General features: G+C 42.4%; 2 protein-coding genes across 5 annotated transcripts in view; both read right to left on the minus strand.

Moving 5' to 3' along the window:
* Positions 1-2,429: 2,429 nt before the first annotated feature.
* On the minus strand, positions 2,430-17,441 carry fes (FES proto-oncogene, tyrosine kinase). Its single transcript, XM_062386274.1, has 18 exons — positions 17,109-17,441; positions 16,134-16,307; positions 15,453-15,549; positions 15,026-15,209; positions 13,720-13,857; positions 13,501-13,620; positions 13,216-13,338; positions 10,494-10,689; positions 9,793-9,873; positions 8,698-8,907; positions 7,961-8,083; positions 6,377-6,430; positions 5,525-5,643; positions 5,356-5,450; positions 5,140-5,263; positions 4,257-4,414; positions 3,997-4,119; positions 2,430-3,397 (listed from the first exon to the last, which is right to left on the minus strand). The coding sequence occupies exons 1-18, from the start codon at positions 17,331-17,333 to the stop codon at positions 3,255-3,257; spliced, it is 2,487 nt and encodes an 828-aa protein (XP_062242258.1). The 5' UTR covers positions 17,334-17,441; the 3' UTR covers positions 2,430-3,254.
* A 2,417-nt stretch (positions 17,442-19,858) lies between these two features.
* Positions 19,859-26,965, minus strand: part of furina (furin (paired basic amino acid cleaving enzyme) a) — a 74,203-nt gene continuing 67,096 nt past the window's right edge. For all 4 annotated transcript variants that reach the window (XM_062386292.1, XM_062386297.1, XM_062386284.1 and 1 more), the window contains 2 exons: positions 26,124-26,246; positions 19,859-24,686 (listed from right to left, as the gene is read on the minus strand). In XM_062386292.1, the coding sequence (XP_062242276.1) occupies positions 24,079-24,686; positions 26,124-26,246 (731 nt within the window). In that variant the 3' untranslated portion in view covers positions 19,859-24,078. The remainder of the gene's footprint in view (positions 24,687-26,123; positions 26,247-26,965) is intronic.

The following is a 26,965-nucleotide window of genomic DNA, read 5'->3' on the forward strand; positions in this document are numbered from 1 at the left end:
GATATGATTTTAATCCTTATTAAATAAGGCTTAAAGGAGCGAACACTAATCTTCTGGTCCAAGGATGTTCAGGAAACCAAGCAGCGATGGATCGGAGCTGTTAGCAGAAAATTGTGCAACAACCCACAGTAACCTCTACATGACATTACACACCCATCATGAGGTGGCGTGTCACTGTCACACAACAATGTCACCTGCTTTTGTCTCAACAATTTGAAAGTGCTCTGTCCTTGCGGTTAACATAGAGCAGTTGTTTTTCTATTGGAGTCCTTCAGATGTTCTGTTTTGACATTGATATTCCAACAGCAACGGTAGCTATGAGCTGGGAGCTGCAGTCAGGACTGGTTTGTCCACTATACAGCAAGAGACATTGAGCATTTTAAACTTTTTGATTTGCTGAAGATCTTTTTCTACACTTATAAGGGTAACATGAGTTAAATATATTCTTCTTGTTCTTTGATTAGACAAAAAACAAAAGAGAGCAGACTTTACGAAACCAACCCTGTCAAACAAGTCCCAATCATTTGGCTGCAGGTAAAATGATTCTGTCTAGACATGCAGCAACTTACGTAAGTTTAACTTTCCCTGAAGTGGTGGAAAGTTTCTAGAAGTGACAACAATGCTTTGCCTGTGTTTAACAGAGAAATCATTAGTTTTAATCTGTTAATTTGTTTACAGGGTCAGAAACTGGAGTAGCATTGTTTTATTAATATATATATAAATATATGAATATATTATGCTCATCAGGTCTTAAAAGTATAATCAATGTATAATTTTTTGAGCTTTTTTTAATCCCTCTCTCAATTGTCAAGTTATAATAATTTTACAATTTTGTTATTATCTGTGAAATTCAATTGTGCTTTGTTAATTCAAAGTTCAATTTTTTCCACTCAGTAGTAGCACAAGTAGGCACATAATAATACATATATAAATATATATTATTTAAGAACTTGGAAGTAGAGTCTAATCGGTGTTTGTCTTCCACGTGTTCACCACGTGTGCCAACTGTTCGTCACTTCACTGACAATAAAAACTCGTAAAAAATACAGGTAGGCCTACATTCTTAGATGCGTGCACAGCTAAGTGAGTGTCTGTTGCTTTGTGTCCCTGAGCCATTACATGAGCCTTTGGTCAGTGGTTTTAGATGCAACAAGTTTAGTATAGTACTCAGTACTATTACATGTTTTACTGCCTTGTTTAGTCATACTTATATCTAATATAATAGTGCACTGGGAGTATCATCACGTTGCTTAAGCGTTTTAAGCTTTTAAGATTCCACTACTCAAGAGTGCTTTCAGTTTTGGCTGTGCAAGACACCGACTTAGAGTGGATGAAGTAGTTTCTTACCTACACTACGCTATTTAAACATATGATGAGGAAAAATGTTCTGATCAGTATAAGCTTTACAATGTCTCTTCAGTCCTAACTTTTGCGAGTAATTTGTTTTTCGCACCATATTTTTATTGACGCTTGATCTGGTCCAAAACGTTATCATATGGAGATACCGAACCAGTTCATAATCACACCAAGTGTGGTCAAAATCTGTGTTGAGCTATTTTGGTTACACACACGCACACACGCACACACACACACACACACACACACACACACACACACACACACACACACACACAAACACACACACACACACACACACACACACACACACACACACACACACACACACACACAATTGACATTTCAATCCCAACAGCTTTGAGACTTCATGTGCCCTCATCCCTTTATGTGTGTGTAAGGGAAGACCATGCCCAACTTGTGCTGTGTTTACATAAAAAACTGTCAAAAGAGTGAATGTTAAATGAAGATTTTGCGCAATCAATCACTTTGTGTGATGGGATATTCCCAAGCTTGTAGGTTAATCTGTTTGGTTTGTAATTTGATATAAAAGCACCAGCTTGATATGATTCATTCTGTTTTTGTTTGCCTTCGATGTTTTGCTCCTGATCACTTGGCGTACGTAATTGACAAATTCCAACTGGAAAGATTTGCGTCATACCTTCTCTCACCCAGGGCAACTGAAAAGCTTCCCCCACCCCGCCTCTGATTCTTTGATCTTGTTATTCTCACACTTAATCTAGATATCATGTCTTTTGATGCAGAGACCAAAGCAACCCGACCAACAGAGGCAATGAGTTCTATTCTGTTTGAATTGCTTAACTCGGAGTGGTAAGCTAAACAATGTAGTTTTTAACTGCAGGTAAGGCCCTACTTGATTGTACATGTCCTCACCATATTACTGCAACTCAAGTATAATTTACACAAACGCATCGGTGTCAGTAAAGGCGGAACAATTCTGTGAAAACAGGTTCTGTTTGCTTAAGAATCTGAGCACACACAAACACACACACACCCTCTACCGCTTAGACGACGCCTTCAAAGGACATTATGTAACCATGTGTCTAAGAGTCAAAGATCTTATATATTTTATTTAAATTACACAATTGTAGGCTGATTTTCTTAACCAGAGAACAGTAAATAGCTGTATATGATTAGCAGGTAACAATGCATGGATCCCGATGAAAATATCAGAGCATATTCAGCAGACTGATTTCTGTGCGGTCTGAGAATTTGGTGGCTCTTGTTTTGGCCTTGGCAGAACAGTGTTTTGGTTCTCCATGAAATAAGCTGACAGCTGCATCCTGAAGTGAAACGGATGAGAGCTGTAAGAGTGAACCCGGTAAGTCGTTGTTGCTAGAAGACTGTTGAACCAAGTAACAAGTTCAGTGATAATTGTCTGTGGCAGTGTTGCAAAGAGTGACACATGTCACATGACACATAGGTATCACCTGTTTCTGAGGTAAAAATATTCCTTCTAGAGGTGTTAAGTTAAAATGCTTTGTAAAAAAGAGAATTAAATAAGCCTGTCTTTTCATTTTTGATAATTTCTCCATTAAAAGGTGTTGTGTTAGTCCCGGATTCCCACAGGCTGCAGACTTACAGAACTAGTGTTGATAGCAACAACTCAAGCCTGTGGTTTCTCTCAGACAGAAATGGGTGTTACTGTTCAACTGCTCTGTAATGAACTGTTATGAGACACAAGGCGTATGTGCCGTCTAAAAGAAGACGTATGTGTTGAAAACAAGCCTCTGTTCCTTAGAGGCGGAGGGATGAAAAGACAAGTGAAAGGGGCAAGAGGCGAAGAAACAAAAATGCTGCCACCAACTGGTCCATTTACTGAATTTCAGCTCCTTTTCTGAAAAAACAAAACAAAAACACTTCCAACCATCCTTGAATTATGTAATTTTTTTCTGTATAGTAGTAAGTTCAGCACGGAGTTTCTTGAAAGATGGTCTGTGTTTGGCATCGTACTGCCAGCAGCAGCTCATAATCCTGGAGATTTCAACGGGGCAGCCATGAGGAGCAGGCATGCGGTATCCTGAAACACACACATCATTTAAAAATGTTTATAAAATACTTTTAATATCACTTTTAAGGCCCCGCCTGGTTTGGGGCACCCTTATATCTCGGAGCTGCTCTCCCCCTGTGCCCAAACACGCTATAAATCTAACATCGGTCCCTAAACACCTGGACTTTGGGAAGGCCTTGTCCCAGGAGATCAGGCGCTGAATTGATCTCCCCTTTAAAAACACTCCTTAAAAAACATATGTACAAATATGCCTTTAATTCTTAATTCTGATTCTGATACATTTTTTTTGGTTTTATTTATTTAATGGTGGTAATGATGATTCCTCTCACTTTTGTCAGTGTGTTTTATTCATTTTGTGTATATTTGAAATTAGACCCGTTATTTTTCTCCTCTATGTCTCTTATTGTTTTGCTCTGTTGTATGTTAAGCACTTTGTATCTTTTTTTTTTTTATAAGTACTAAATAAATTAAGTTATTATTACTATCAAACATCGAAGCACACTGGAAACATGTCTCAGGTAAGGTGTGAAACCAGTTTGAAGCAGCAGGGATTATCTGAACACAAACACGCAGACAGTTTATTGTGAGTGTCTGATATGAGCATGCACCTCTCTCCACTTCTTCTCGTGTCTGCTGGTTGCTCATGCTGGTGTAGGGCGACATTCCCATGGAGAAAGCCTCCCACAGTAAGACCCCGAAGCTCCACACGTCACTCTCCGTGGTATAGCGACCTGAACACACCAGCAGGGGGCAGCATTGACAAAGGCACAGACGGGTCACTGTCAGGTTCTGATTGCCCAATTGGCAGAAAGAAAGAGGGGAAGTGTATCTGACTGGCACTGGGGGTCACAGGGGGTTAGTGGTGTACCGTAGTTCAGGGCCTCGGGAGCCGTCCATTTGACTGGGATCTGTCGGAGGCCGCCCTCTGCAGAGTACACGCCATCCTCTTGCTGACGGGACATCCCAAAGTCACTGATCTTCACCACATTGTGCTCAGCAACCAGACAGTTTCTAGCTGCCAGGTCCCTGAAAACAGAAATAAAGAGAAGAGAGAGAGAGAGAAGGGGTTTTCACAGAGGCTGATGAAAAGATGACGAAAGACCCAGAACGTGATGCTGTGCTTGAAGAGAAACAGCAACAGAGCAGACGGCCCTTGAAGGAGTGAGAGAACAGGCGTTCTGGTCATGTCTCTGTTGTTGTTGGCATGCGGCGCTGTACAGGCCGAGCAGCTGATCTTTCCCTGCTGGGCAAATCGTACAGCGACCCAGTAAATGAGCCGGATGTCACAACCTCATGTCTTCTCCTCCGGAGCAACAACAACCTCCACCACTATGGTGCTTCACCCGAGGCAGGGGGACTCATCAAGATAGATTCCACATCCTGAGATCCTCAGCTCCACTCAATAACGGACAAAACATCCTGCAGCTATTCAAGTAAAGTACATTTAAAGTTGTACTTAAACACGATAGGTGAATGTATTTACAACTTCAACCACTGAGCGAGGCCATGTTCAAATCACTTTGTCTAAACACCAAGATGTCTGGGTGGTTTGACGAGTACTTTAGAAATGATACAAAACTAGAAAATGATATGTTCCGAATTATATATTAAACAGACATTTGTACCTAATAAGACATAACAAGTCGAAAGAAGATCATATCATTTAAAATTTGGTCTCATTTGATTTAAAGTACGCATTCATACGTGTTATTAGCGCACTGTGAAATAAAGTGATTGATTGGCAGACCAACCTGTGGATGCACTTCTTGCTCTCCAGGTACTCCATACCAGCCGTTACATTCTCTATCATCTTGATCAAAATCTTAGGCGTCAGACTTTGACTCTTCTGTCGCAGGAAGGAGAGAAAATCACCACCTACACACAGACACACACGTAGAGGGATGAGGGCACGTTCCATCTTGAAGCTGTCGGGATGTTAATGTGGTGTCTGACAGGATCCTATTCACCTTGAACAAGCTCCATGATGATGTAGATGGGCTGTTTCTGTGTGCACACTCCTATCAGCCTCACAATGTTTGGATGCTCGTACTGCTTCAGGATCCTGGACAGGAGCACAGAGGTTTGTGTGTGTGTCTGTTTGCATGCCTGCGTGCATGTGTTTGTGTGTGTACTAACCTGGCCTCCATCAGGAACTTATTCTTGTGCTCCGGGGCCAGGTTCTCTTTACAGGTTTTCACTGCTACAGGAGTTTTATCAGAGCGTAAGGAACCACTGAACACTTCTCCAAAGTTTCCCTGTGTCGCACCAACAACAACATGATCAGCTCCAGTGTTTGCAAAACTTTCTTTTCTTACTCATCAGAGTAATAACTAATTCAACATGAGACAATATCCTCGGTGAAATGTTCCCAGAAGTACAATTTTATGCAGATGAAATGGGAAATAAAGATGTATATAAATTCTAATGGTTGCTCTGGTGTCCACACTGACCATAAAGAGATCCCGTCCCAAAGCAATATCAATGTAAGTGATTTACGCTACCTCTGTGTAAAGATGACTTCGTTCAGCTGTAGATAATATGAGACTTGCCGGAATTACACAAAGTGTTTACCTTCCACAGTGTTTTTAATTATTATTAAAATGAGCTTTTTGTATTTCAAAGGGCAAATAGCCACAACAAAGAGATGGTAATATAAAGTAGAGTTTTGTACAGTACGATAAAAACTTTGAAGATATCCCACTCTATATGAATTATTCAAGCCACTGAAGACTTGTGACAGCTTAGAGCACAACTACAGAAGATATTTTACTTTGCATTCTGCATCCATCACAAGAGAAGAGCTCTTTCAAGCCAGAGGAGGATACGGTGCAACATGTTTTAAGTGACTGTGACTCATTGTGCATGTCGTCTTTGTCCTTTGGCCAAAAAGAGGGAAAAACCCCTGTCTCTTTGTTATCGGTGGAATCAAAATGAAATGTTTGTGTCTGCTCACTTCTCCCTCCGTCAACAAAAGTCAAGCATACCCACCCGTCCAATAAGCTGTCCCAAGATAATATCGTCATGGTCCAGAACCCACTTGTCCTAATGGGGTTACAAAACAAACAATGAGAGATGGGTTGCTCTTTTAAGTTGTGAGACCAGCAAAGGACAGAAAAGAAGAGATACTATAGAGAATATAAATGAAAGCTCTCTAGAATGACTATACAATGGCTATATTGAAATATAGCCATTTCTATATGGCTATATTGAAATATAGCCATTTCAGAAATAATTTTTTTTTTCATCTCCCATAATCTAAATCATTTAATATGAAAGTAAATACATGTTATAAAAGGGTGAGGTTAAGCCTAAAGTTATATTTGCGTTTAGGTTAAGGATAGAGCTTAAACAATTAGTAACTATGCTTACTGTGTCTATAGTAAGTCTCAATGAATGTACGACAAATGAACGTCCATTCAAGTTGTGTGTGTGGTTTGTGTGGTAATTAACGTAATTGGTTACAAAGCTCTAGAATGTTGATTCTCCAGTCTCTCGACGTCACTCCTCTCTCATTCAGCTCCCTGAACACACTCTGTTCACGTGTGGCTGGAGGAACTTTACTTTTCAGTGCTGAGCTTATTTTTTCTTCTTCTCTGTGATGGACAGCGACAGCTTGAGTCTCCAGAAACCACCCCTGCTGTGATTCAGAATCCTAAGGTCACCTTTTTTTTAAAGCACGTGAGGGGAATGACAGAGCAGTGTCAGCAGCAGCCCTCTGGCTCCAAACTGCTGTGTCCAAGAGAGGTGGGGCCTAAAGTGGTGCAGAACTTCTAGCAGCCAACCTACAAACACCAACCTCAACATGCAGCTCAGTACAATGGATGTTGGGTTGGCAGAGGCGGTGAGCACCTGTTGGCCCTCTGCCCTCACCGGATCTTCAGTTTGCCCGATCCTGCGTCACCAGACACGACATGGTCTGGTCCATACATGAGAGTGTGAGACAGGGCTACACCCAGGGCGTCTTGCAGGCAAGACTCCACTGGTTTGCACCTGAGGTGCTGATAATTATCAGCAATACTGCAGCAGAGAAGATCTGCAAATTATTGAGCCTAAGACAGACTACACGCAGTCAGCAGATGAGTTGGCTGTAACCAGCCCTGATGAGGACATAAACCAAGAGCCTGGTCAGGAGGAGCACCCTGTACCGGATTCAGCCATAACCACTACTCCACCAGCTCTTACAGCCACCACTACTGAAGACCAGGAGCCTGGTCTGGAGGACAATGATCCAGACTCAGACGTTTTTCCTACCACCTCCAACTGAGCCTGCTTCGGTTTCAGAGGGTGAGTGTCTCTGTCGGAGAAGCAGCACTGCGATACAGACGGCAAGTTACCTCAGTGAGGCCTCACCTAAATGTAAAGGTGGAGTCAGAGGGCTCTTCCGCTGGATTACAAAGCTGTCTCCCCCTGTTTCCAGCTTAAACAGGAATTCCCTGGTACGTGGTTTGCTACCATTTTTCAGCATCTTTGGTTATCAAGGACAAGCAATAAAAACGTTTGATATATTCAGATAGTAAATTATTTCTATATCTATATTATATCCATCCCTGTGAAGATATGAAAGCTAAATACCTTGAGTACAGGTTTCCTCAGCACAATGTCAGCCCTCTTGGTGACGGGTTGTTGTGAGGACAATAAATGATGGATCAGCAGCGGGATGCTGTGGAACCCCTGTCCGTCCAGACGGTACAGATTCTACTGACACACAAATAGAGCAACATGTACAGAAGCGTACTGTTTTGCAATCAAACAGGAGGGAGAAAAACATGAATCAACATCATGAAATAAAATAATTGCTTTTCAAATCTTTAGATTGATTAAAAATGAACCAATTTGAGCCAAATTTGAGTTCACTATAAACATCAGAACTTGGTTTGCTGAAAATAGTCACAGACTAAAGCTATTTTTATAACTTCCTCCTGTATAACCACAAAATACTGGTAAGGAAACAGTACGACTTTATTTACCAAACAGAAGCTTTCTAATCTAATAGGAAACCAACCAAACCCAACTTTAAATGCTAAATCTTTATAGGATCTTCTGCAACAGAACTAGGACAAACTTTCCAAACAATTGTTTCCGTTCTGTTGTAGAAAAAACACAGAATGTGTTTGTCAGATGGACGAGTAAAGATTTAGGATTTAAGATGATTCATTTCTAATAAAAAATAAATAAATAATGATTTATTTGTTCTAATCTTACATTTTAAAAAAGACTGACAAATGTAGTTGTTTTTTGACCAGTGCTGTATATCAAGTCATATGTGCTTCTACCAGTCTTTTTCTCTAAAAGTGTTTAGATTTACTCACATCCGTGTTCTGGATTAGGAAATGCTTGCAGGATCCGTCCCCCTGCACAGAGAGCACGTAACCCTGTTTCTCTTGACTCTTCCTCACCAAGAAGTCTCCATCAGTCTTCAGCAGCTCCAGGACCTCCAGCCTGGGGATGGCACCATGGTACCAGTCCTGCTGCCCCAGTGGACGATCCACATCCAGCACCGGAGGGAGGACTGGAAGCACCTGGAGGCAGGAGCAGGGAGAAGAAGAATCCTTAAAGGCTGCCATGAATAATGAAACAATAAGAAAAGATAGAGGATGGTTATAGGATGATTCTGCAAAGATTATACAGAGATAGTTCAGAGAAGATTCTTTAATCCTTTAAAGTCTCACTGCACCACCCTTCAGTCCTCCAGGGTACCAGTGAGAAGAGAGTTTGAAAGAGGGATGCAGTTCACACTTCAAATAATTTAGTCTTGAAGGCCAACACATTATGGACATTAAAACATTATTTTCCCAAAATTATCTTTTAGAGTGTACATGCAGTCGTTTTGATCTCTCTGAAAGTTTAAAGAGGAATGAATGACAGCACAAGGCCTTTTCCTGTTGAGAGTTTGTGTGCAGGACAGTCGGGTCGAGGCTCCCTGGGAGCTAACATCTGTCTGCAGCGATAAACCGACGACGTGTGGACCGGTAGGTTTACTGCCTGAGAAGTTAACCTATAGTTTTAGAACGGGCAGAATTTCAATAGTAGTCGCTTGACCGACAAAGCTGACCTCAATAAGTCCTGTGGTGCCTTCAGGAGCATGCAGCACCCAGATAAAGATCATGTGCCTGAGTCAGCTGCAGCAGCAAAGACGGTGTTCTCTCTGAAAATCCGCCCCTTACCAAACATGATGAGTTGTCTGCTGTGTGGTTTGAGGGAAGAAACAGCTGCTGCAGTTTGAGTTGAGAGCAGGAAGGTGTTAGATGGCGGAGAGGAAGTGTCCTACAACTGAAACAACTGTCCCTACTGTCAGCAACACACAAAGAATTACTATAGATTCTGGTCAGTGTGGTCAATGTGATATCACAATATCAGATATAAACACTTGTTTTACAATGTTTGTGTGTAACTGTTTAACGTACCTCACACTTTGGTTTGAAAAGGCCACTTAGATTGGTGATGATCCCGTCCATCAGGAGCTTGGAAGGAGTTGGACCGTGTTCCTGAAAAAAAAACTAAAATTAATCTCATTCTATCAGAGTAAAGATACTTGCAAGATTAAATCCAATGAATTGGTTTGTTCAGCTGCACTTAGGTGTTCAGAGGTAGAGAGCGCAGGGATATATACTAATTCACCAAATAGTTTATTGTGTATATTTCAGAATGTAGCTGTTTCTAGTTCCATCATCACATGTAGCTCAGGACTTGGAGTTGTGTCACCTCAACTCTGAGACATACTGTCAACAAATGTGTTTTGGTTTAGAAGAAGTAGAGAAAGTATGACTGCTTTGAGGGAGTGTACAGAATAAACACAGGGAGATTATGAAACTCTAAGACTATGACCAAGCGGAAACCTTCTTCCTGTGAGGCAACAGTGCTAACCACAAAAAAGCATGCTGCCCTAAACATTTTTTATATTTTACCAGCTCTGACGTCTTTATACTTACATAAAGAATGTTGACATGTATCGACAGTAGTTTCAGACGTCCATGATGGATCATAGACGTTTGAAACTATTCTTTATATCATGACCTGTTTATGAGGGTAAATACCACACATCTGGCTCTCTGACAGAACTTATGTGATTAGGGAGGAAACAAAGCGTGTGACAGGGAGAACATACGCTGCTTGAGTTGGATGAAAGTGAAACGTTGTCTGGGTCCAGTCTCAGCGCAGACGGAGGTTCTCTGGAGCCCAGCTGGTCCAGTTTCTCCTTCAGGATAAGTCTCTGAGCCTCCAGCTTGGCCCTCATGCCCTGAGACAGAGCGACCTGCTGCCGACACCCCTCCAGCGCATGTCTCTTGCTGAATTGGTAGACCCTGATTGAAACATAGCAGCTGTATATCCACAAGGGTAAAGTATAAAGGGATGAAAAAGTCAATAAATCAACACAAGTGACACAATCCGAGAGCACAGGAGCACAAAAAGAGCCTGTCTGTGCAAATACGTCTGCAGATGCTTCCTATTGATTAATGAAATCAATGATAGGGCTTCTTTAACAAGCGCTCAGTCAGCCGGTGAGCGTGTCAGAGCATTAAACCTCAAATAACCCGAGAGCCTCTGAAATCCTAAACCACAACCGAGCAGTGACTTTCGTTGTAGAGAATCTTGTAGCTACAGTATCAACACAGGGCTCAACCACCATCTGATCCCCTCCAACCCGACCTATCTCTGTGGACGCTGTTGTCACCTCTGAGTTCCTGTGCAGCACACACACGTCACACACTGCAGCCACAGCTCCGTTGTGAGTCACTTAGCAAGTCCCTCTAGGGCAATCTGGTTAGATCTGAAACTATTCATCAGTTGTCAGGAAATGAATCAGCCAGCAATGTATGCTCGGGTCATTTATCATAACCAATGCTAAACGTTCTCGGATTTCAGCCGCTCAGAAGTGACAATTTGCGGCTGCTCTTTGGGAACTCTGTGTGTTTGAGATTTTGGATGTTTTAAATAATCATCTGTTTCTTCCAAAACAAGTGTATTCCTGTTTTAATTAGTCCAATATAACTATGTTGTAGTATTTGCAAATTGACAAGGACAAAGCGAGCCAGGGGCTTTCTGGGGCTCAAGGAGTATATAGGGTAGTTGCCTAAACTTTACTGTGGAAGCAATAAAGCTCAAAGAACTTCTAATGCACTGAAGTCTGGACGTGTTCCTCAGTATTTCCAGAGGGGCTGTTTGTGAGTGTCTGGTTCAGTTGCTCCAAACTTTTTCGACCAGCCCCCTAGTTAAATGTCAGAGTGAGGCCACAACAATACAGCAGTAACATATCCAGAAATTCACAGTGAGCGGGTGGGTTTGATGATGATGACGTTTCTAATACACAACAGATGAGAAGCTGGACGAGCACATGTCTCAGAATGAAAGACGCCGACAAAGAGGTTCAACGTGATTCCAGAGCTTTGGACTAAAGGGCCATTGCCGGTGTTCTGCTTCCTGCACCTTCTAACCAGGGACCACCCCTCACCTGAAGGTTACAGAAATGTTCCTGTTGCTGTCAACGCCTCTGGACAATTTCCAGAAAATGAGCAAACCCAAAATACCAGGCATTTTATTAGGGTTCTGAAAACAGCTCAACAGACAGGAAGTGATATCAATCATATCATTTAGCTTTTCACCAAAGAGGGGGGAAAAGGATAATTCTACAAAATGTCTAAAACTATTCCTTTAACTTATCTGCCGACCTCAATCAATCAAATTTAATTTTTAAAGCCCATATTCTCAAATCACAATTTGTCTCATAGGGCTTTAACAAGGTGTGACATTGTTCTTTATCCTCAACAAGAGTAAGGAGAAACCTCGAAGAGAACCACATGTGAGGGATCCCTCTCCAAGGATGGACAGAAGTGCAATAGATGTGTAATGAAAAAGATCAGAAGAATATGGGTATTCACAGCATTAGTAGGAATAAACCATTTGTAACGTAAGGGCAGGTAAATTAATTGATGAATTATTGTCAGTAATGGTAGATCGTTTTACATAGTGGATTTCAAGTAGTCTGTCCATAATCAGCAGCCACAACGATCAGGATCCACCAGCAGGATCCGATGCAGCATGAGTGAGATGTCCTCAACATGTTCAGACTAAAGAAAAGTTGCGTAAACATAGATGAACAGAGCGATGATGTGATGTAAATTAAAGCTGCAGAGGAGTGAGTTTGTAGTGAGAAGAGAACAGGCCAAACGCTGACATGTTATTGCAAGTCCTTCAAATGTACATAGCAGCCTTCAACTTGCCTTGCAAATGACATCAATAACAAATTTGGTGTCATAACATTTGGTTTAATGTCGAACCAGTAACCGTGTGCTCCTCCCACATCCACTCTATTGCCGAGCCACATCTCCCCACAGGTCCCACAAGGTCAAACTAACACATTTGATTTCATAATCGAGAGCAAAGTGCGACAAATCCATCCGCTCATTTCTCAAACCCCGGCCCCCACCTCCACTGTGTGTGCTCCCCAGGGGCCTCAGCAAGTTGTCGGGCTTTTGCAAATAGCACGCGTTGTCTCAGAGTGTGACCTCCAGGAGCTTGTTAATGACTCGTTCCCTCCCGCAGGACTGTGAACCTCTAACACCGTCACACGGCCTCGCCAACCAAGACAAACAAGGGGATTGAGCTCCATATCTCAGACCATATGACTGCATTTTAATTCATGAGGCACCTACTGCCCCCCAGGAGAAAACACTGGCTATTAGCTGTTCCCGAGCCAAGAGCACACTGAACTCTCCAGATGGAAAGGCCTGCCCGCGTGAGAATATCTTTGGTAATTTGTCTTTGCTGTAAAGCTCTGAATACAGCGTCAGAGGATGAGTGATTCTGGCTCATTTCTGTGGTCCACTCACCTCTGGCCTTTTTTGACACCTTCCAGCTCGTCATCCAGCTCCAGCTCCAGCTGTTCAACAGAGGTCTGCTGGGAGCCCAGAGTCCGAGCCAGGTCCAGCAGCTCCCCTTCCACCGCAGTGAGTCTGGGACAGAGGGACGGGGAAGTAAAGTGGCGAGAGGAGGAAGAGGATGCAGATCAGGCAGAGGAAATAGGTGGCAGAACAGAATGGGGTAGGGTAAGAGGAAGATGTTTAATAAAGGAAACTGGAGTTCAGTGATGTGAGTTTGCAGAGTTTTCTCCTCACTGGTGCTGGATGGTCTCAAGCGTGAGGTCGTTCAGCTCAATCTCTTTGGGGTTTAGCTGCTCGTTGTCCTCCAGAAGACTGCAGTCAAACTCTGCACAGGCAGGAATCTCCCCCACAGACCTACACACACACACACACACACACACACACACCCAAGGTTCATGGCACCAGTGCTCTGCGTGGAGGACATCTGAGGTTTTAATGTGTGTCGCTGTGGACCTGTTCAGTTGAATGAAGCTGTCGTATTCAGTCTGAGGATCCACGGCCGACAGAGCAGAGGAGATCTCCCTGTGGATCCTCACCACCTCATGATGGAGGAGAGTGGAGATCTCAAAATACTCCTGCAGGATCTCCTTCCTGGTTCACAGGTCAGAACAACACGTGATACACATCAAGCACATGTGTTGACCTGTTCATTGACTTAAACTAGTGTATTTGTACTTAAATACAATTTTCATGTATCTGTATTTTACTTCTTAAATTAGATTTATTTTCAGGTCCTTTTTTACCCCACTACATATAACAACAGATATCTGTACTTTCTATGCCACTTTTATAATGCACTGCGTTATATCTACACATTGTTTTTTTTTATATTGTTAAAAGTAATCCTTAACGAGAGGGAAACTCAGCAGCATGACAGTTAAGAGGAAACTGAAAGTGGTTTGTTGGAGGCAGAGACTCAATCATAACGATTTACAACTTTTACTTTGATACTTTAGGTATACTTACAAATAACTGTAGGAGCCACATTTAAGGTCAAATAAATTCACTTTATTTGTTGTTGTTTCTCAGATAGTGCAGACAGACGCTCGTTATACTTGACTCTTGACAGGAAAGACCTGCAGTGTCAGCCTCTAGCTCAATAGCAGATCAAGTGGACTTTAGACTTCTGCATTTCATTTTGAAATGTTTTGTTTTGCAATAAACTACAGTGAACCTGAATATGGGTTCATTGTTCGGGGGATGTCCGGGCTGCCAGTCTGACAAACTGCCCCTAAACTCTGCATGTGGTGACACAAGAGGACATGGGGGAAACGGAGGTAACAGGTAAAACCCATTCTTACACAGGAAGCAAATAATGTGCAACTTTTTTGTGTATCTATTTGCACTTTTATTTAAATACAAAGTTTGAAAACTTCCCCCACCTCTGCATTTGAAGGAACTTTAAACGTTATGGTTACCCCTTGTGACAGTGATCTGCTCTTCTCCAGAGCAGTAGTTAAGAATTTCCAGATCAAGAGTCGAGTTGATTGATGTCGAACCTAACGTTCTGTCAGAGCCTGTCGCATGTTCCAAAAAGCTGTGACATGTAGGACGGGACCTTATTATCACTTTATAGCTTCTCTCCTTCAGATGATTCGTTTTTTCGTTTTTGGATGTTTAAGTAAAAAAGAGTCAAAATTCTGTCTCAGTCAAACACACACATACACACACACACACGCACACACACACACACACACACACACACACAAAGACACACACACAAAAACACACACACTCTGTGGGGGGCGTGTGATCTTACACTATGAGCACCATCTCCTGCTCCAGGGACTGCAGTGCGCTGAGCAGGGCGGGCTGGATCTGACTGTAGTGGTGCTGATGGTAAACCTGAGCAGCTCGCACACACAGGACGTACTCGTTGTGTTGCTCGTGAAGCCTCAGCAGAGCTTTGACATAACGCTCCTTAGCCTTGTCTCGCTCTTTATCTGCACACATGTAGGGGAAGAGGACGACACAGTATGAGACGGGTGTGAGACACATACAGACTGCGTAGGTTATGTCTGTGGTTCAGCGGTACATGTGATCAATTTGTCGCGGGGGGGGGGGGGGGGCTTCAGATCAACAAAGATCATACAACACCATCTATCCTCAGCCACCCCGCTGTCAAGAATCTGTGCCCTCAGGGTGGAACTGATTCTGATCAGAGAAGTGAGTCATGGCACCTGCACCTTTAAAGGCCTCCTGGTGCTTCCTCTTTGCCTGAGCTGCCTCTCTCACTGCCTGTCTGTAGCTGCTCCTCATTCGCTCCAGCTCCGTGTGGGTCACCTGCAGCATCACACACAAACACACGCACACAAACAAACACACACACACACACACACAACAGCATCTTTTCACAGCCCGGAAGATATATGACTGTGCTTGCAGTTTGTGACGACACAAACCGAGAGACACAGGAAGTGGACAGAGGCCTTAACCACAGTGGAACATGAAACATGAGAGAGCCATGAGGAAATGATGTGACAGCTGCTGTGTAGCTGCTATCAGGCCCTTATTACACAGATCTATTGTGTCACAGGGTAGTGGACAACACCTGTCGGACTTTCATCTGCACTATAATAAACTAACTGCCATTTAGAGAAACAGCGTTTGACACTATTTGTTATAGTATTTGTATTTGTTCTAAGTATTTGTCATAAGTATTTCTTCACAGCACCTGAGTTATGTGTGGTCATTGAATTCATATATATATCAATGATTAAAGTGAAAGGTTGTGTAAGAATTTCACAAAGCAAAATAGAATTGTATTCAGTGATGTTAACCAAAGTAAATGAGATTCAATCAGATGTTAGTTTAGTGTGTGTGTGTGTGTGTGTGTGTGTGTGTGTGTGTGTGTGTGTGTCCCACACCTTGCTGAGCTCCTGCCTCAGTAGATTCCACTGCTCTGCGTAGGTTTTGCGGAGCTGCTGTTTGTCTCTGATGAGCAGCGTCAGTTTGCTGATGGGACCGTCCAGCAGATCCTCCGAGCGCTTCTTCATCACCTGACTGAGAGCGTCCGTCTGAGCGACCAGCACATCCCACGACTGACAGACACATGGCAAAGGTCTATTACACCAGATTAACAAACCTCAGCCAGGGCCGGTCTGTGAACCACACCTTGGTTTCCGGATTAGTTTCTTGTTTGTGTAGTTCTGCAGAATCTCATCTCATTGATAACAATGACTGGCAAGTTGTTATGTCATATTCTCCTGCTACTGGTTACTATTAATTGAAAACGGTTTAAATGGCTGACACATTTGTGCTACATGTGCAGACACAGTTCTGAGTTAAAGGTCTTGTTACTCATTTCATGCAGACGTGATGATCAGCTACAGACCTGAAGTTCACACACACAAAAAGAGAAGCAGGAGAAGAAGAACTGACGTGTGAAGTGATGACCTTTAGATTCATGTTATTTAAGTATATTGTCCACATTTGTTTGTGTTCTCTGTTGTGTTTTTATTTGGTTTTGGAAATGAATATATTTATCAATTTTAAGAAAAACAGAAATGTTGCGATTACCTGAAAGAAATTAAGAAAAAGCGTCGGTATACTTCAGGCTGATCGGAGCATTTTGTACATCTCACTTAAACGCACACAGACTCCTGAGTCGTCACTTCACAATCTATTTTCCACTGATGACGGAATTTATCTGTGCTTTCCATTAATTTAATTTGAAAACTGAATTAAATTCACAGGCTCAACTCTAATTAGGAAACAGGTTCTTCCTCATATGATGTTGACACAGTTAAAATATAAGTTGGCTGCATTTCAGCACCTAAATAGATTGTCTCTGTGTCTCTTCCTCCACTGATCAGGGAGCAGTGGGCTGTTAACGGCCTCACCTTGTTGAGCTGGCTGATGTGGTCCTGCCCTGCGCCGAGCTGAGGTCGCTCCAGCTTCTCCACCATGGCAGCCATGTGGTGCAGCTGCACGGAGAACTCCCGCTCGCTCTTGGCCCGCTGACCCATCCACTTCTTCATGACCTCCATCAGGTGAAGCTCTGAGTCCAGCAGCCGCATGACTGCTGCATGAGCCTGTGGGCACCGCAGGTCGTCCCCAAAAGCCATCCTCGGAATATTTAAACTCTCCTCCCTGCCAGGGATTTGTTGTCAGCAGTAAATCGACAGCTCCTCTGTGTTTTCTCTCGAGACGCAAACTGAGCAGTGCCAGCGATCGAAAGAAACTATTTCACTTTGACCACCGAGCGCTTTCATTTCCTTATGACAAAAAAAGGCGCATGTGAGAAAACACTTCCTCCTGTGTGTTTGAATGTGGTTATGCTCATTATTGAAATGTTGCTTTCAATTTAGGAACAACGATACAGGCACTGTGATTCAAGAGCTTTAGTTCAGTTTCAACACGCAGGTTAGAATAACCACAGACACGCATCAGTCACTGTGTGCATCAGAAATATCAGACAGCAGAAAATACTTATTTCAATTTGCACAGATACTGTGCTAGTGTGACATGCCACATGCACTTTACCTGAGAGATTCAGTTCCATAGTTATGAAGATGTTTCAGAGCTCTGCGCTCCATCTCTAGATGTAGCTTCGCCCCATGTTATAGCATGACAGAACTCATTCATTCCACACTTATTCTGACATATACTTTTTACTTTGGTCCCATACATTAACATGGGGTGGTGGGTGTTATGGCCTGTACTGCAGCTTTTACACGAGGTGATGATTGAAACGCCGTGGCTTCACTTTTGGGGAGCAGTCACGTCGGCCATCTTTATATACAGTGGCTGTAGCCTCGCATGCTGAATGCAGGACTTTCACAGAACTTGGATTTTTCCATTGTGTTTTATAATTACGAAAATTAGCTAAATGCTTCTCCCACCACAAGTATTTTGTTCAAAAGAGACACATTGTGCTATTCTGCTAATGGTTTTAATTTGTGTTGTTACTTGTAAAGGGGACACATGCTCTAAAAAGCATGTGTCCCCTTTACGTGTCTCGTTGGTGGAAAGGCTATTGGAGCAATGTTTTCCCAACAGGGAGTTTGATGAAGGTTTACTGGTGAACCCAATATGTTACTACACATAAGACAAAGGGGAATTTGAGCAATGGCCGCTGTGCTCAAACCTTCCCGAGGTGCAGTTTTTTTTTTTTCTCAAGTCCACTGTTCCAACTATAAAAAAGTGCTGATGGCGTTTCTTGCATAAAAGAAGAAAAGCTTTTCATTTTGTCTTTACCTCAGCGTGAACCCGGTCTCACGTCATTACTTGTATTTATGACTTGGTTTGTGTTGGGAGCAACTTCTGTGTTGTAAACCCATTGGCTTAATTACACCAGCCATACATCATCAGATACTCTCATTATACAGGCCGGGGAGAAGAAGGGACAGAAGCACAGAGACATTCTAATACAGCAGTCCCCGGGGTGCGTTCACACACCACAGCAGATACACTGAGGCTACAAGCAAAGACTGATCCTTTACTGTGGGGTTGAAACAGAAAGATATCACAGGTCATGTCTTCCTTATTCTAATCTTTTCGATCTAACTTATGACATCGCAGGACTGGTCATCTGGGTTTAATTTAAACTATTTTAAACCATGACCTTCAGCAAAACAGAATCATTTTGTGAATACCTCAAAGAAATTAGGAAAAAAAAAAAAAAACATACTCTTGCAGGTGACTTTTTGTTTTTGAATCTATTTTATACATCTCACTTCAGAGCGCACTGTGACTCCTGAGCACTCACATTGAAAAGTGAAAACAAACGTCAGCCTTCGACCTAGTTTGGTGTTAATCTGTGCAGTAGTCGTTATTTCTTGTGAATCCTGACAACTAACTTCCTTGGGGAAGATAGCGTTTTTGACCCGATGATCACAATGGAAACATTAATCAATGAACAGCTCTCGAATGTCAGTAAGCTTCCTCCACTACAAACAGAACTTCATTATACAATTGAGGTGTTATTTGCTTGATGGGGGCCTGTAACTTTATACAGTTTTATTTTAGTTTGTAAACAAACACATCAGCATTGCAGCAAATATATCTTGTAAACCAAACCTGGTTTTAAATTATTAAAACTAGTGTCTGGTGCTTATATATTACCCCAGTAAGATCTTAAGCATTGAAGATACATGTTTTAAACATTGATTGTCTTCTGTAAGTAAGAATTATATCCATAAAATTATTAGTAACTTCAGTAGAATTGAGTAAAAAGTGACGGAATGATTCCATTAAAATATAGTAAAGTGTAAAGTAGAAGGGAAATTAAACAGTTAAGTGAAGAACACTAAAATTATACTCAAGTATAATTTTTACTTATCTTGTATGTCAGGGGGGATTTTTAGTCCACGAAACTCAGAATAACCTTTCATGCAAATCCCACAGTAGTTGATATGCCAGAGTGAAGTGTTGGTTCCACAAAAGAGCAAACATTAGTTCTTTCACTTTTCATACAACTCAAATTAAACTGTAGAAACTTGTGCTTAAAAAAGACGATCACTGCAGGGCTTATACTTAATATTTAGTGTGTTTACTTTGATCTAGTACTTTAAGTTAAGTTGTTCTATCACTCACTCTAAGTTAATACCACCAAGTACTGATACAAATTGTTCAAGTGAATAAAGACACATTCAAATTTGCATAGATCTTTATTTTAGTAGAATCTATAATTGACATCAATTAAATAAAGAGAAAAAGAGCAAAAGAAAAAAAAAATCCTTAAATTACAAGAAAATTACACTGCACCAGTCATGTATACAAAAATAGGCCTTATTTTAGAGTTATGTCCCATATAAGATAGTCATTCTTGTACACTATTCATATGTCACAAATATGTAAGGTACTGTGTGCAGCCACAGGCCAGGAACCTCCCGAAGGCGGCAGGAGGTCAACCGAGTCGTCTGAGGCTGCTCCACCAACCGCCCCCGGTCACAAAGTGTTTTATTTATACTTCAACAAGCATGTGCACACACACGGACGCACGCAGATCTGATTCAGCCCTTAAGTTAATGGAGATGGGATACATTCTACCTCCTCCCTCCACAGCTGCTGAACAGGGTGTCTCAAAACAAAAAGGGCAGAGATGACAGGATGAGATCAACGTAACACTTTGAACGCAAGCGAACGGGTCGATGGACTGTGACAACCTGAAAGCAAAATGCGTCTAAGCACTACATCACACAGCGCTGAAATGATTGTCTTTGGTTATGCCAAAGATATTGCTCAGATCAACTCTTTCCGACTTAATACGGGTCACCTCCGGCTGCGTCCTGCAGGCGGACAGCAGCTCCGCATGACATGAATCAGTTCATATAAAGACTGTGTCTTCTTTCTTTTATAATCAGAGACAACAATTTGCAACAAGCACTTTTTTTTCTAACATTCCTGTGACTTTGTATATTAAAAGGCTTCACACTCCAGTGCCAATGAAGAGGTTGCCTTATAATTAGGAGCAGTTTTCTGGCACGATTAGAGAACCTCTTACTCTTTTTTAGTGTGGCGTTTCCATCACGTTCTTGCAGTGAAAGGAGAACGCTGACTGCTAATGGTTTCTCTCTCCGTGCTCTGGAAGCACTCGCTACTTAATGCCTGTCTGCGTCCGTGATATTCTCAAAAGTTTAAGACACTTGAATACTCAGAGTTCATCAGTTTAAAGTTTTCAGAGTTTTATCAAGCTGTAGTGACGACAACATGATGGATAAATGATTTCATGCGTGCACTTCTGGAGAAACGGTCGTGTTTCTGGAAGCAATAAGTATCTCTTCTAAGGGAAGATGTTGAATATACAAAAGCTGACTGGACTGAGCATCAATTATCCATAATAATGGCATCAAACTGGTAGAGGTCCCACGGTATTGTTCACCTAAAAGGGCAAATTCAGAGTCTCCAGACTTTAATAAAAAATAATTTTCGGAGGCAATTTTGTTGCCACAACAGATAATGAGCAACATAATCTGTTGTTTGCACACTTAACCGTGATGGGAAGCCAATCATATTTGGTGTCTCCAGTCTGAGGCTGCAGTTATTACATTTTTTAATGAGTGTGTCTTAAACTGGGGCTAATCAAAGCCTAAATGGCAGTGGGCACTAATGTACAGCACACAAACAGTATAAACTTTCTCTAAGGCCACATCCTCTGGTTGGTTTCCAATCCAGTTTAGTGCTTTCTGGCGGAACCTGCCACGATAAGCCAAATGTGCTCCACCTGCACTGGCCATCTGAGATGAATTAGGCTTCCTGGCACAATGTTGTGTGTGAGAGGACACACACCAGCTCTTCTCCATCCATCTGCACAGGACTTTTGGCAGGTTTCAATTTTCTTTATTCTCTGCGGATTTTTTAAAATATTTTTTTTGTCTTTGACCAAACTTTTTCTATTCAAATAACATTCAACTCTACACGCAGTATTCATGTGTTTCTCCTTCTTTGAAGGCTTCCCAACACACGCTGTTACATTAAAATGGATTTGTTTTGTGCGGTTTTGCACCTTCACCCCAAAATAAAGGAAATTGATTGTCAGTGACAGAAGTGAAAAAGGTCTTAACCCCAAGAGGAACAGTCTGAGTAAGAGACTGAGTGCGAGAGGTGAGGAAAACAAACGCCCACAACTATTTTACATCGATTTCAGCACTTAAAACGCTGGCCAATAAGATCTATGGGCAAACCCTCCATTTTCTATTACAAAGCCGATGACTGCCCATGAGCGCTGATCATAAAGGTAAACACACACTTCAGGAGCGATAGAGGACTAGGATTTACACAGCAGCTTTACAGTTTCTGAATTGCAAATTGCGTGTTTCTCTTCTACAACACAGATTTGAGTGTTTTCATATCTGTCCTAAATATAATGTGACCTCTATAATCATTGAACAGCTCCTCTGACTGCATATGAAACCTTGCTGAATGATATGAGAGGTAGATAAAAGGATGAGCAGCTGCAGTTTTGTATGCATGTCATCACCATGACAACCTCTCTCAGCAAGCGCCGCTGTGTTTCTACTAGCAATAATAATAATAATAATAATAATCATCATCAGCAATTCAACAAAGCAGAAAAAGAGATCAATTAATTCAATGTGGCTACACTGGATTAATCAATAGCTGCATATTTTAGATCATAACCTGCCCGGAAGAAAAATCACTCTAAAACTATCTTCCCTAAAGGTATAATTAAAAATCTCTCAGAATAAATAGTTCAGCATCATTCAGAATATAATTAATTGGCAAGTACACTGAGAGATGATCTGAAATTCAGATCAGATGAAGGGGGGGGAAGCGCAGAGACGCTGATGGGATGCGGAGACTCGACGCAGGAATTCCAATCAATATTCAAGAATTGAACAAAAAGAGCGGTGAGATGAGGGAGGAAAAGAAAGATTCCCGTCAGAAGGCAGATTCATCTTTTCTCCACCTTTGACCACACACACACTTTGAGTAATTTTGATACGAGCTGTGTATAATAGGTGTTTGTGGTGCTAATGTGCTCTGACTAAAGGGGAAAGCCTTAATGTATCGTTGCCATTTCAGCTCCCTCAAGAAATCAATCACAGGTAACTCAACAGCCGCCAGCTGCTTGGAGAAGCTCATGTGCTCGACGGTCCCACATTGTGCCGGGGCCAATCCGCATCTCAGCTGCTTCTCTCTCAGCCGCAGGGTGTGAGCACGTCAGACATTAAGTATCCCCTGAAGGGATGTTGCCTCAGGGTTGATAGAGTAGCCAATCTGCAATTCTCTGTGTGTGTGGTGTGTATGTGTGTGTGTGGTGTGTGTGCGAGCCCTCCATGAGAATTTAGAGTTTCTTAACCACGATCGATCTGTTCATTGAGAATCCCAGAAGGCAGGAAAAAAGTCGCAGTTGTTTGACTCAGTTTGTTCTGCCAGAGCTGAGAGATCGTTCCAGATCATGTCAACAACAGAAGAACTAAAGCACCCCCCCCAATCACACATCGAACAATGACTGTTTAGATAAAAAGAGCGACTCAATGAAAGATGGATTTTGCTCAAAGTAAAAACAATAACCGTCTGGTAATGAAAAGGAAGATGACAGATGACGTTTCCAGAAGGCTCTCAGCCTCTTTTGTTTCTCTGACTCTTGACACAGAATTTTAAATCAGCAAAGTCTGGACATTTCTTTCTCACTTATTACGCTTCTGATTTTTAAAACGCACTCGTAAAGCACTACGGATAAGGGAGGCTTTTCTGAACAGATGTTTGGACGTTACTGTCACCAAACAACACTGTGTATAGAATTATATTTGTTGTTGTTATCAGTTGTTAAAGTTGTCTTAAGTTGTCTTAATGTGACAGGAGCAGCTTTACTATTAAAGGGCACAACACTATTCATCAGATTTACACACTCACAGTCGCACAACGTCATTCAGACATGCGTTCGTTCTCACACAAACACACATGTCTGCTTTTCACAATCTACAATCTCCTCTGGCTACTGCACTGAGACTAAAGGAAAGTGAGAAATAGTGAGAAGGAAATAATAATCATTTGCTTACTGTAGGAAAGGGGAGCTGGAGGGGAAAATGGACTCTGCACAGACACTGGGATTGATTGAGGGTAAGAGGAGGGAGAGAGCCAGTTTAATAGAAATGCGTTGATGTGTGAACAAAGCAAAGCTTGGGCCATCCCGAGCTCTGAGAGACAGCAGCTTCCCATCAGGTCTCCCACAAGCAAAAGGGAAGACAAGTGCCCGGAGCGGGACTCATCTGAAAACCCAGGCGGAGAGAAAAAGAAGAAGGGATGACTGTGAAAGGACAGTTACCACAGCCCTGAATTATCAGAGAAAAGGGGCTGACAGGATCTTAAAAGCAGGAGAAAAGGAGGGATGTGCGGGAGGCATTAAAGAGCACTTTGTGTTTTGATAAAGGCAGTCCTCTCATTGTGGACGTCAAACTCTTCGTTATCGGAGTCTGTGTTTACGCCGTCATCCCCCCACACTGTCGGAATGCCACGGTAAGATACCACCCTATTTCCTCCGAGGCTGAAACTACCCCCAAGACCGCCACCTCCCTCCAAAGAAGGCAGCTTGATGACGGCGCCTGAGCGCAGCTGCAGCAGCAGGAAGATGCCAGCGAAGGTGGCGATGATGGCCATGCAGCTGAGCACGGCAACGGTGATGGGCAGCTGGGAGCTGAGCTTGACCTGCGTGTCACGGTTATCCGGGCCCACTATAAAGGTGCCAGGGGACTCGCGCATGTATTGGTTTTGATGCAGGCAGGTGCCAGAGAAGCTGTCCAGGGAGCTGTGAGGGGGGCAGGACAGGCAGGCCTCTGGGCTCAGGCTGCTGCACGTCACGCAGGGCGGTGGGCAGGGAAGGCAAGCTGGGACGGAAGCTGGCGATATGAAGTTTCCCACTGTGTAGTTAAGGGGTTGGGAGCCCACTGAGTAGCCTGCCGGACATTCTTTCACACAGCCCTTCTGAAAGAGGTAGTCGCCGGCGTTGCATTCTGTAACACAGAGAAAGAAACTGAAATTAACCTTCACACTCCTCTTTTCCCTCCTCATAGGAGCTAGGAGACATAAACAGAGAACCAGGACTCCTGCCCAGTCACTCATACCTCAGAAAACATGGTTCAAGAATGATAGCTGTGTGTCTGACCGGGTTCTTCTGTCCACAAACAAATACCGACACAGTGCTCACAGCAGAAGTTATGATCTATGTAAATGTGATCTACGCCTGCTAAAATTTGTGTCAGCTGATTTCTTCATTTTCAGACTTAACTTAACAATGAAGGGTTTACTGACAACGTGTCCTCTTGTCCTTTTGTTGGACGTCATTTAAGCCGTCCTCCCCTTTTGCTACAGAGCCAAGATGGCGAATAACGAGCGTCACTCTTTATGACAATTGAATGCATTGTGTACATTTAGTGCAGTGTGTGGTGTTACACTTGTCAGTTATGCTCTCAAAATAGCAAGTGTGCATTTGGAAATATGCAAATTGTTTGCGTAACACTTCTGTTTTCACTCATCCATGGGTCATTGTGAGGCAGGCTTTGAGGCAATTTCACTTTCATGTTGCCATTTCCACTTTTTGTTAGTGCATCACTTGCTTGCTAAAAAAAACTGATGATGAAACGCTTTGCAATTGATTTGCAGAGACGTTTAAATAGACGGACCCATTTCCATTTGCAGCAGGTCCAGATGCAGACCATTGCCTGTAATAGCAATTAACAGACTCTGGCTGCCCGGGGGTAACAGAGCTGCAAACAGGAGGGTGAGTCAACACAGGAAGGAAAATGTAATTTACAACAGCAGCTTGTCAACTTGTTCAAGAACAAAGAAAATAAAGTCTTAAGCCCAAAGTTGTAAAACCCCGTTGCTCTACAGAGTACATGATAACAATTGTTGTGATCATATTAAGGTAACCCTCAGATGATTAGGTTTATGCAGTTTTCTGTCAGTATGTACATACATCTGACAGCCTGTAGGGGTCAGACTGTCACTATTTCAGACATCATGAAGTGTAGGTGGACCTGGCACTGTTAGTGGGAGCTTTAGACCTTGAACTGGATTTGGATTCAGTAGGAGACTGCAGTGTGGAGGACAACATTAAATTTAGATGAGATGATGAAAAAGATTTGATAATTTGATTTCATCAGAAGTCACATCTTCATTCAAAGTTGATACTAATACTAAAGAGACTCTTGATATGAAGCAGGTGTGACTTTAAAGAAGAGCTGCTGACAGTTGGCACAGAGACACAATGCAAACAGATGCAGCTGAGCACATATGGGATAATATTTCATCCCGTTCACCTCACAGTATCCAGGCCACTTCACTTATCACTTCTCCACATGACGCTGCCATTACCCTACCAGTCCTCAGCTGCTGTGACAGAAACTTCCTGTGAGGACCAAACATGAGACCAGCGACATCATTCTTACCGATGCATATCTGCCTTAGGTCCAGGGTCTTACAGCTGCTGCTGGTGGGCTGCTGCATCTCAGACGAGCTGGATGATGCTGAGCCAGAGCCATACAGCACCAGGATGAACTGGGTCAGAGTTCCTAAGTGGAGAGATGGAGAATAAAAGAAAAAAGAAAAGAAATTAACAGAGGGGAAAAGTAGGCCTGTCAAAATCAGCAAGGTTCCAGCTCTCCCGAGGGTGAATTTGTCAAATGTATCTACCACTTGTTGTAGACTGAGTTTCTGCATTAAGTGACAGAAAATTACTCTGGAATGAGATGCAATTTGAAGACAGCATGACTTCACTTTGAGCTTAATAAGTGTGTCATAAAGTGCACATCTCAGTGTAGGGCCTTTAAGAGGTCCCACTTTAGTAAATCACCTTCATAAGGAGGGAGGTATGAAGTGTTCTACTTCTGCTCTCTTTCAAAAATTCATAATATTTCTGTCTTTCTTTCTGTCTGTCGTTTGCTCCACTTCAAACTTGATGGTTTTAGTTTGCTGAGGATTCCGAGACGGGTCAACGATACGATTTTTTCAATGAGCACTTGTCTGGACCACAACCCTCGGGACGGATATTTAGTGTGTGCAAAACTTGGTGCAGATCTAAATAAAAATCTGGATCTAGTGAATTTATATTTGGTTTCATAAAGAGACTGTTGGGACATGGCGGAGGTGTGGGCTTTAATGTCACATGCAACTATTAGTGAGCCTGACTAACCCTACTAATAAAAATCTGTCTTTATTTAAAAATGAGAAATTGAGGATATCTTAATATCTTAGGAAATGTTTTCAGACCTTTCAACTATCAAACGATTAT

This window comes from Platichthys flesus, chromosome 1, assembly GCF_949316205.1.
Source record: "Platichthys flesus chromosome 1, fPlaFle2.1, whole genome shotgun sequence".
Classification (NCBI taxonomy): Eukaryota; Metazoa; Chordata; class Actinopteri; order Pleuronectiformes; family Pleuronectidae; genus Platichthys; species Platichthys flesus.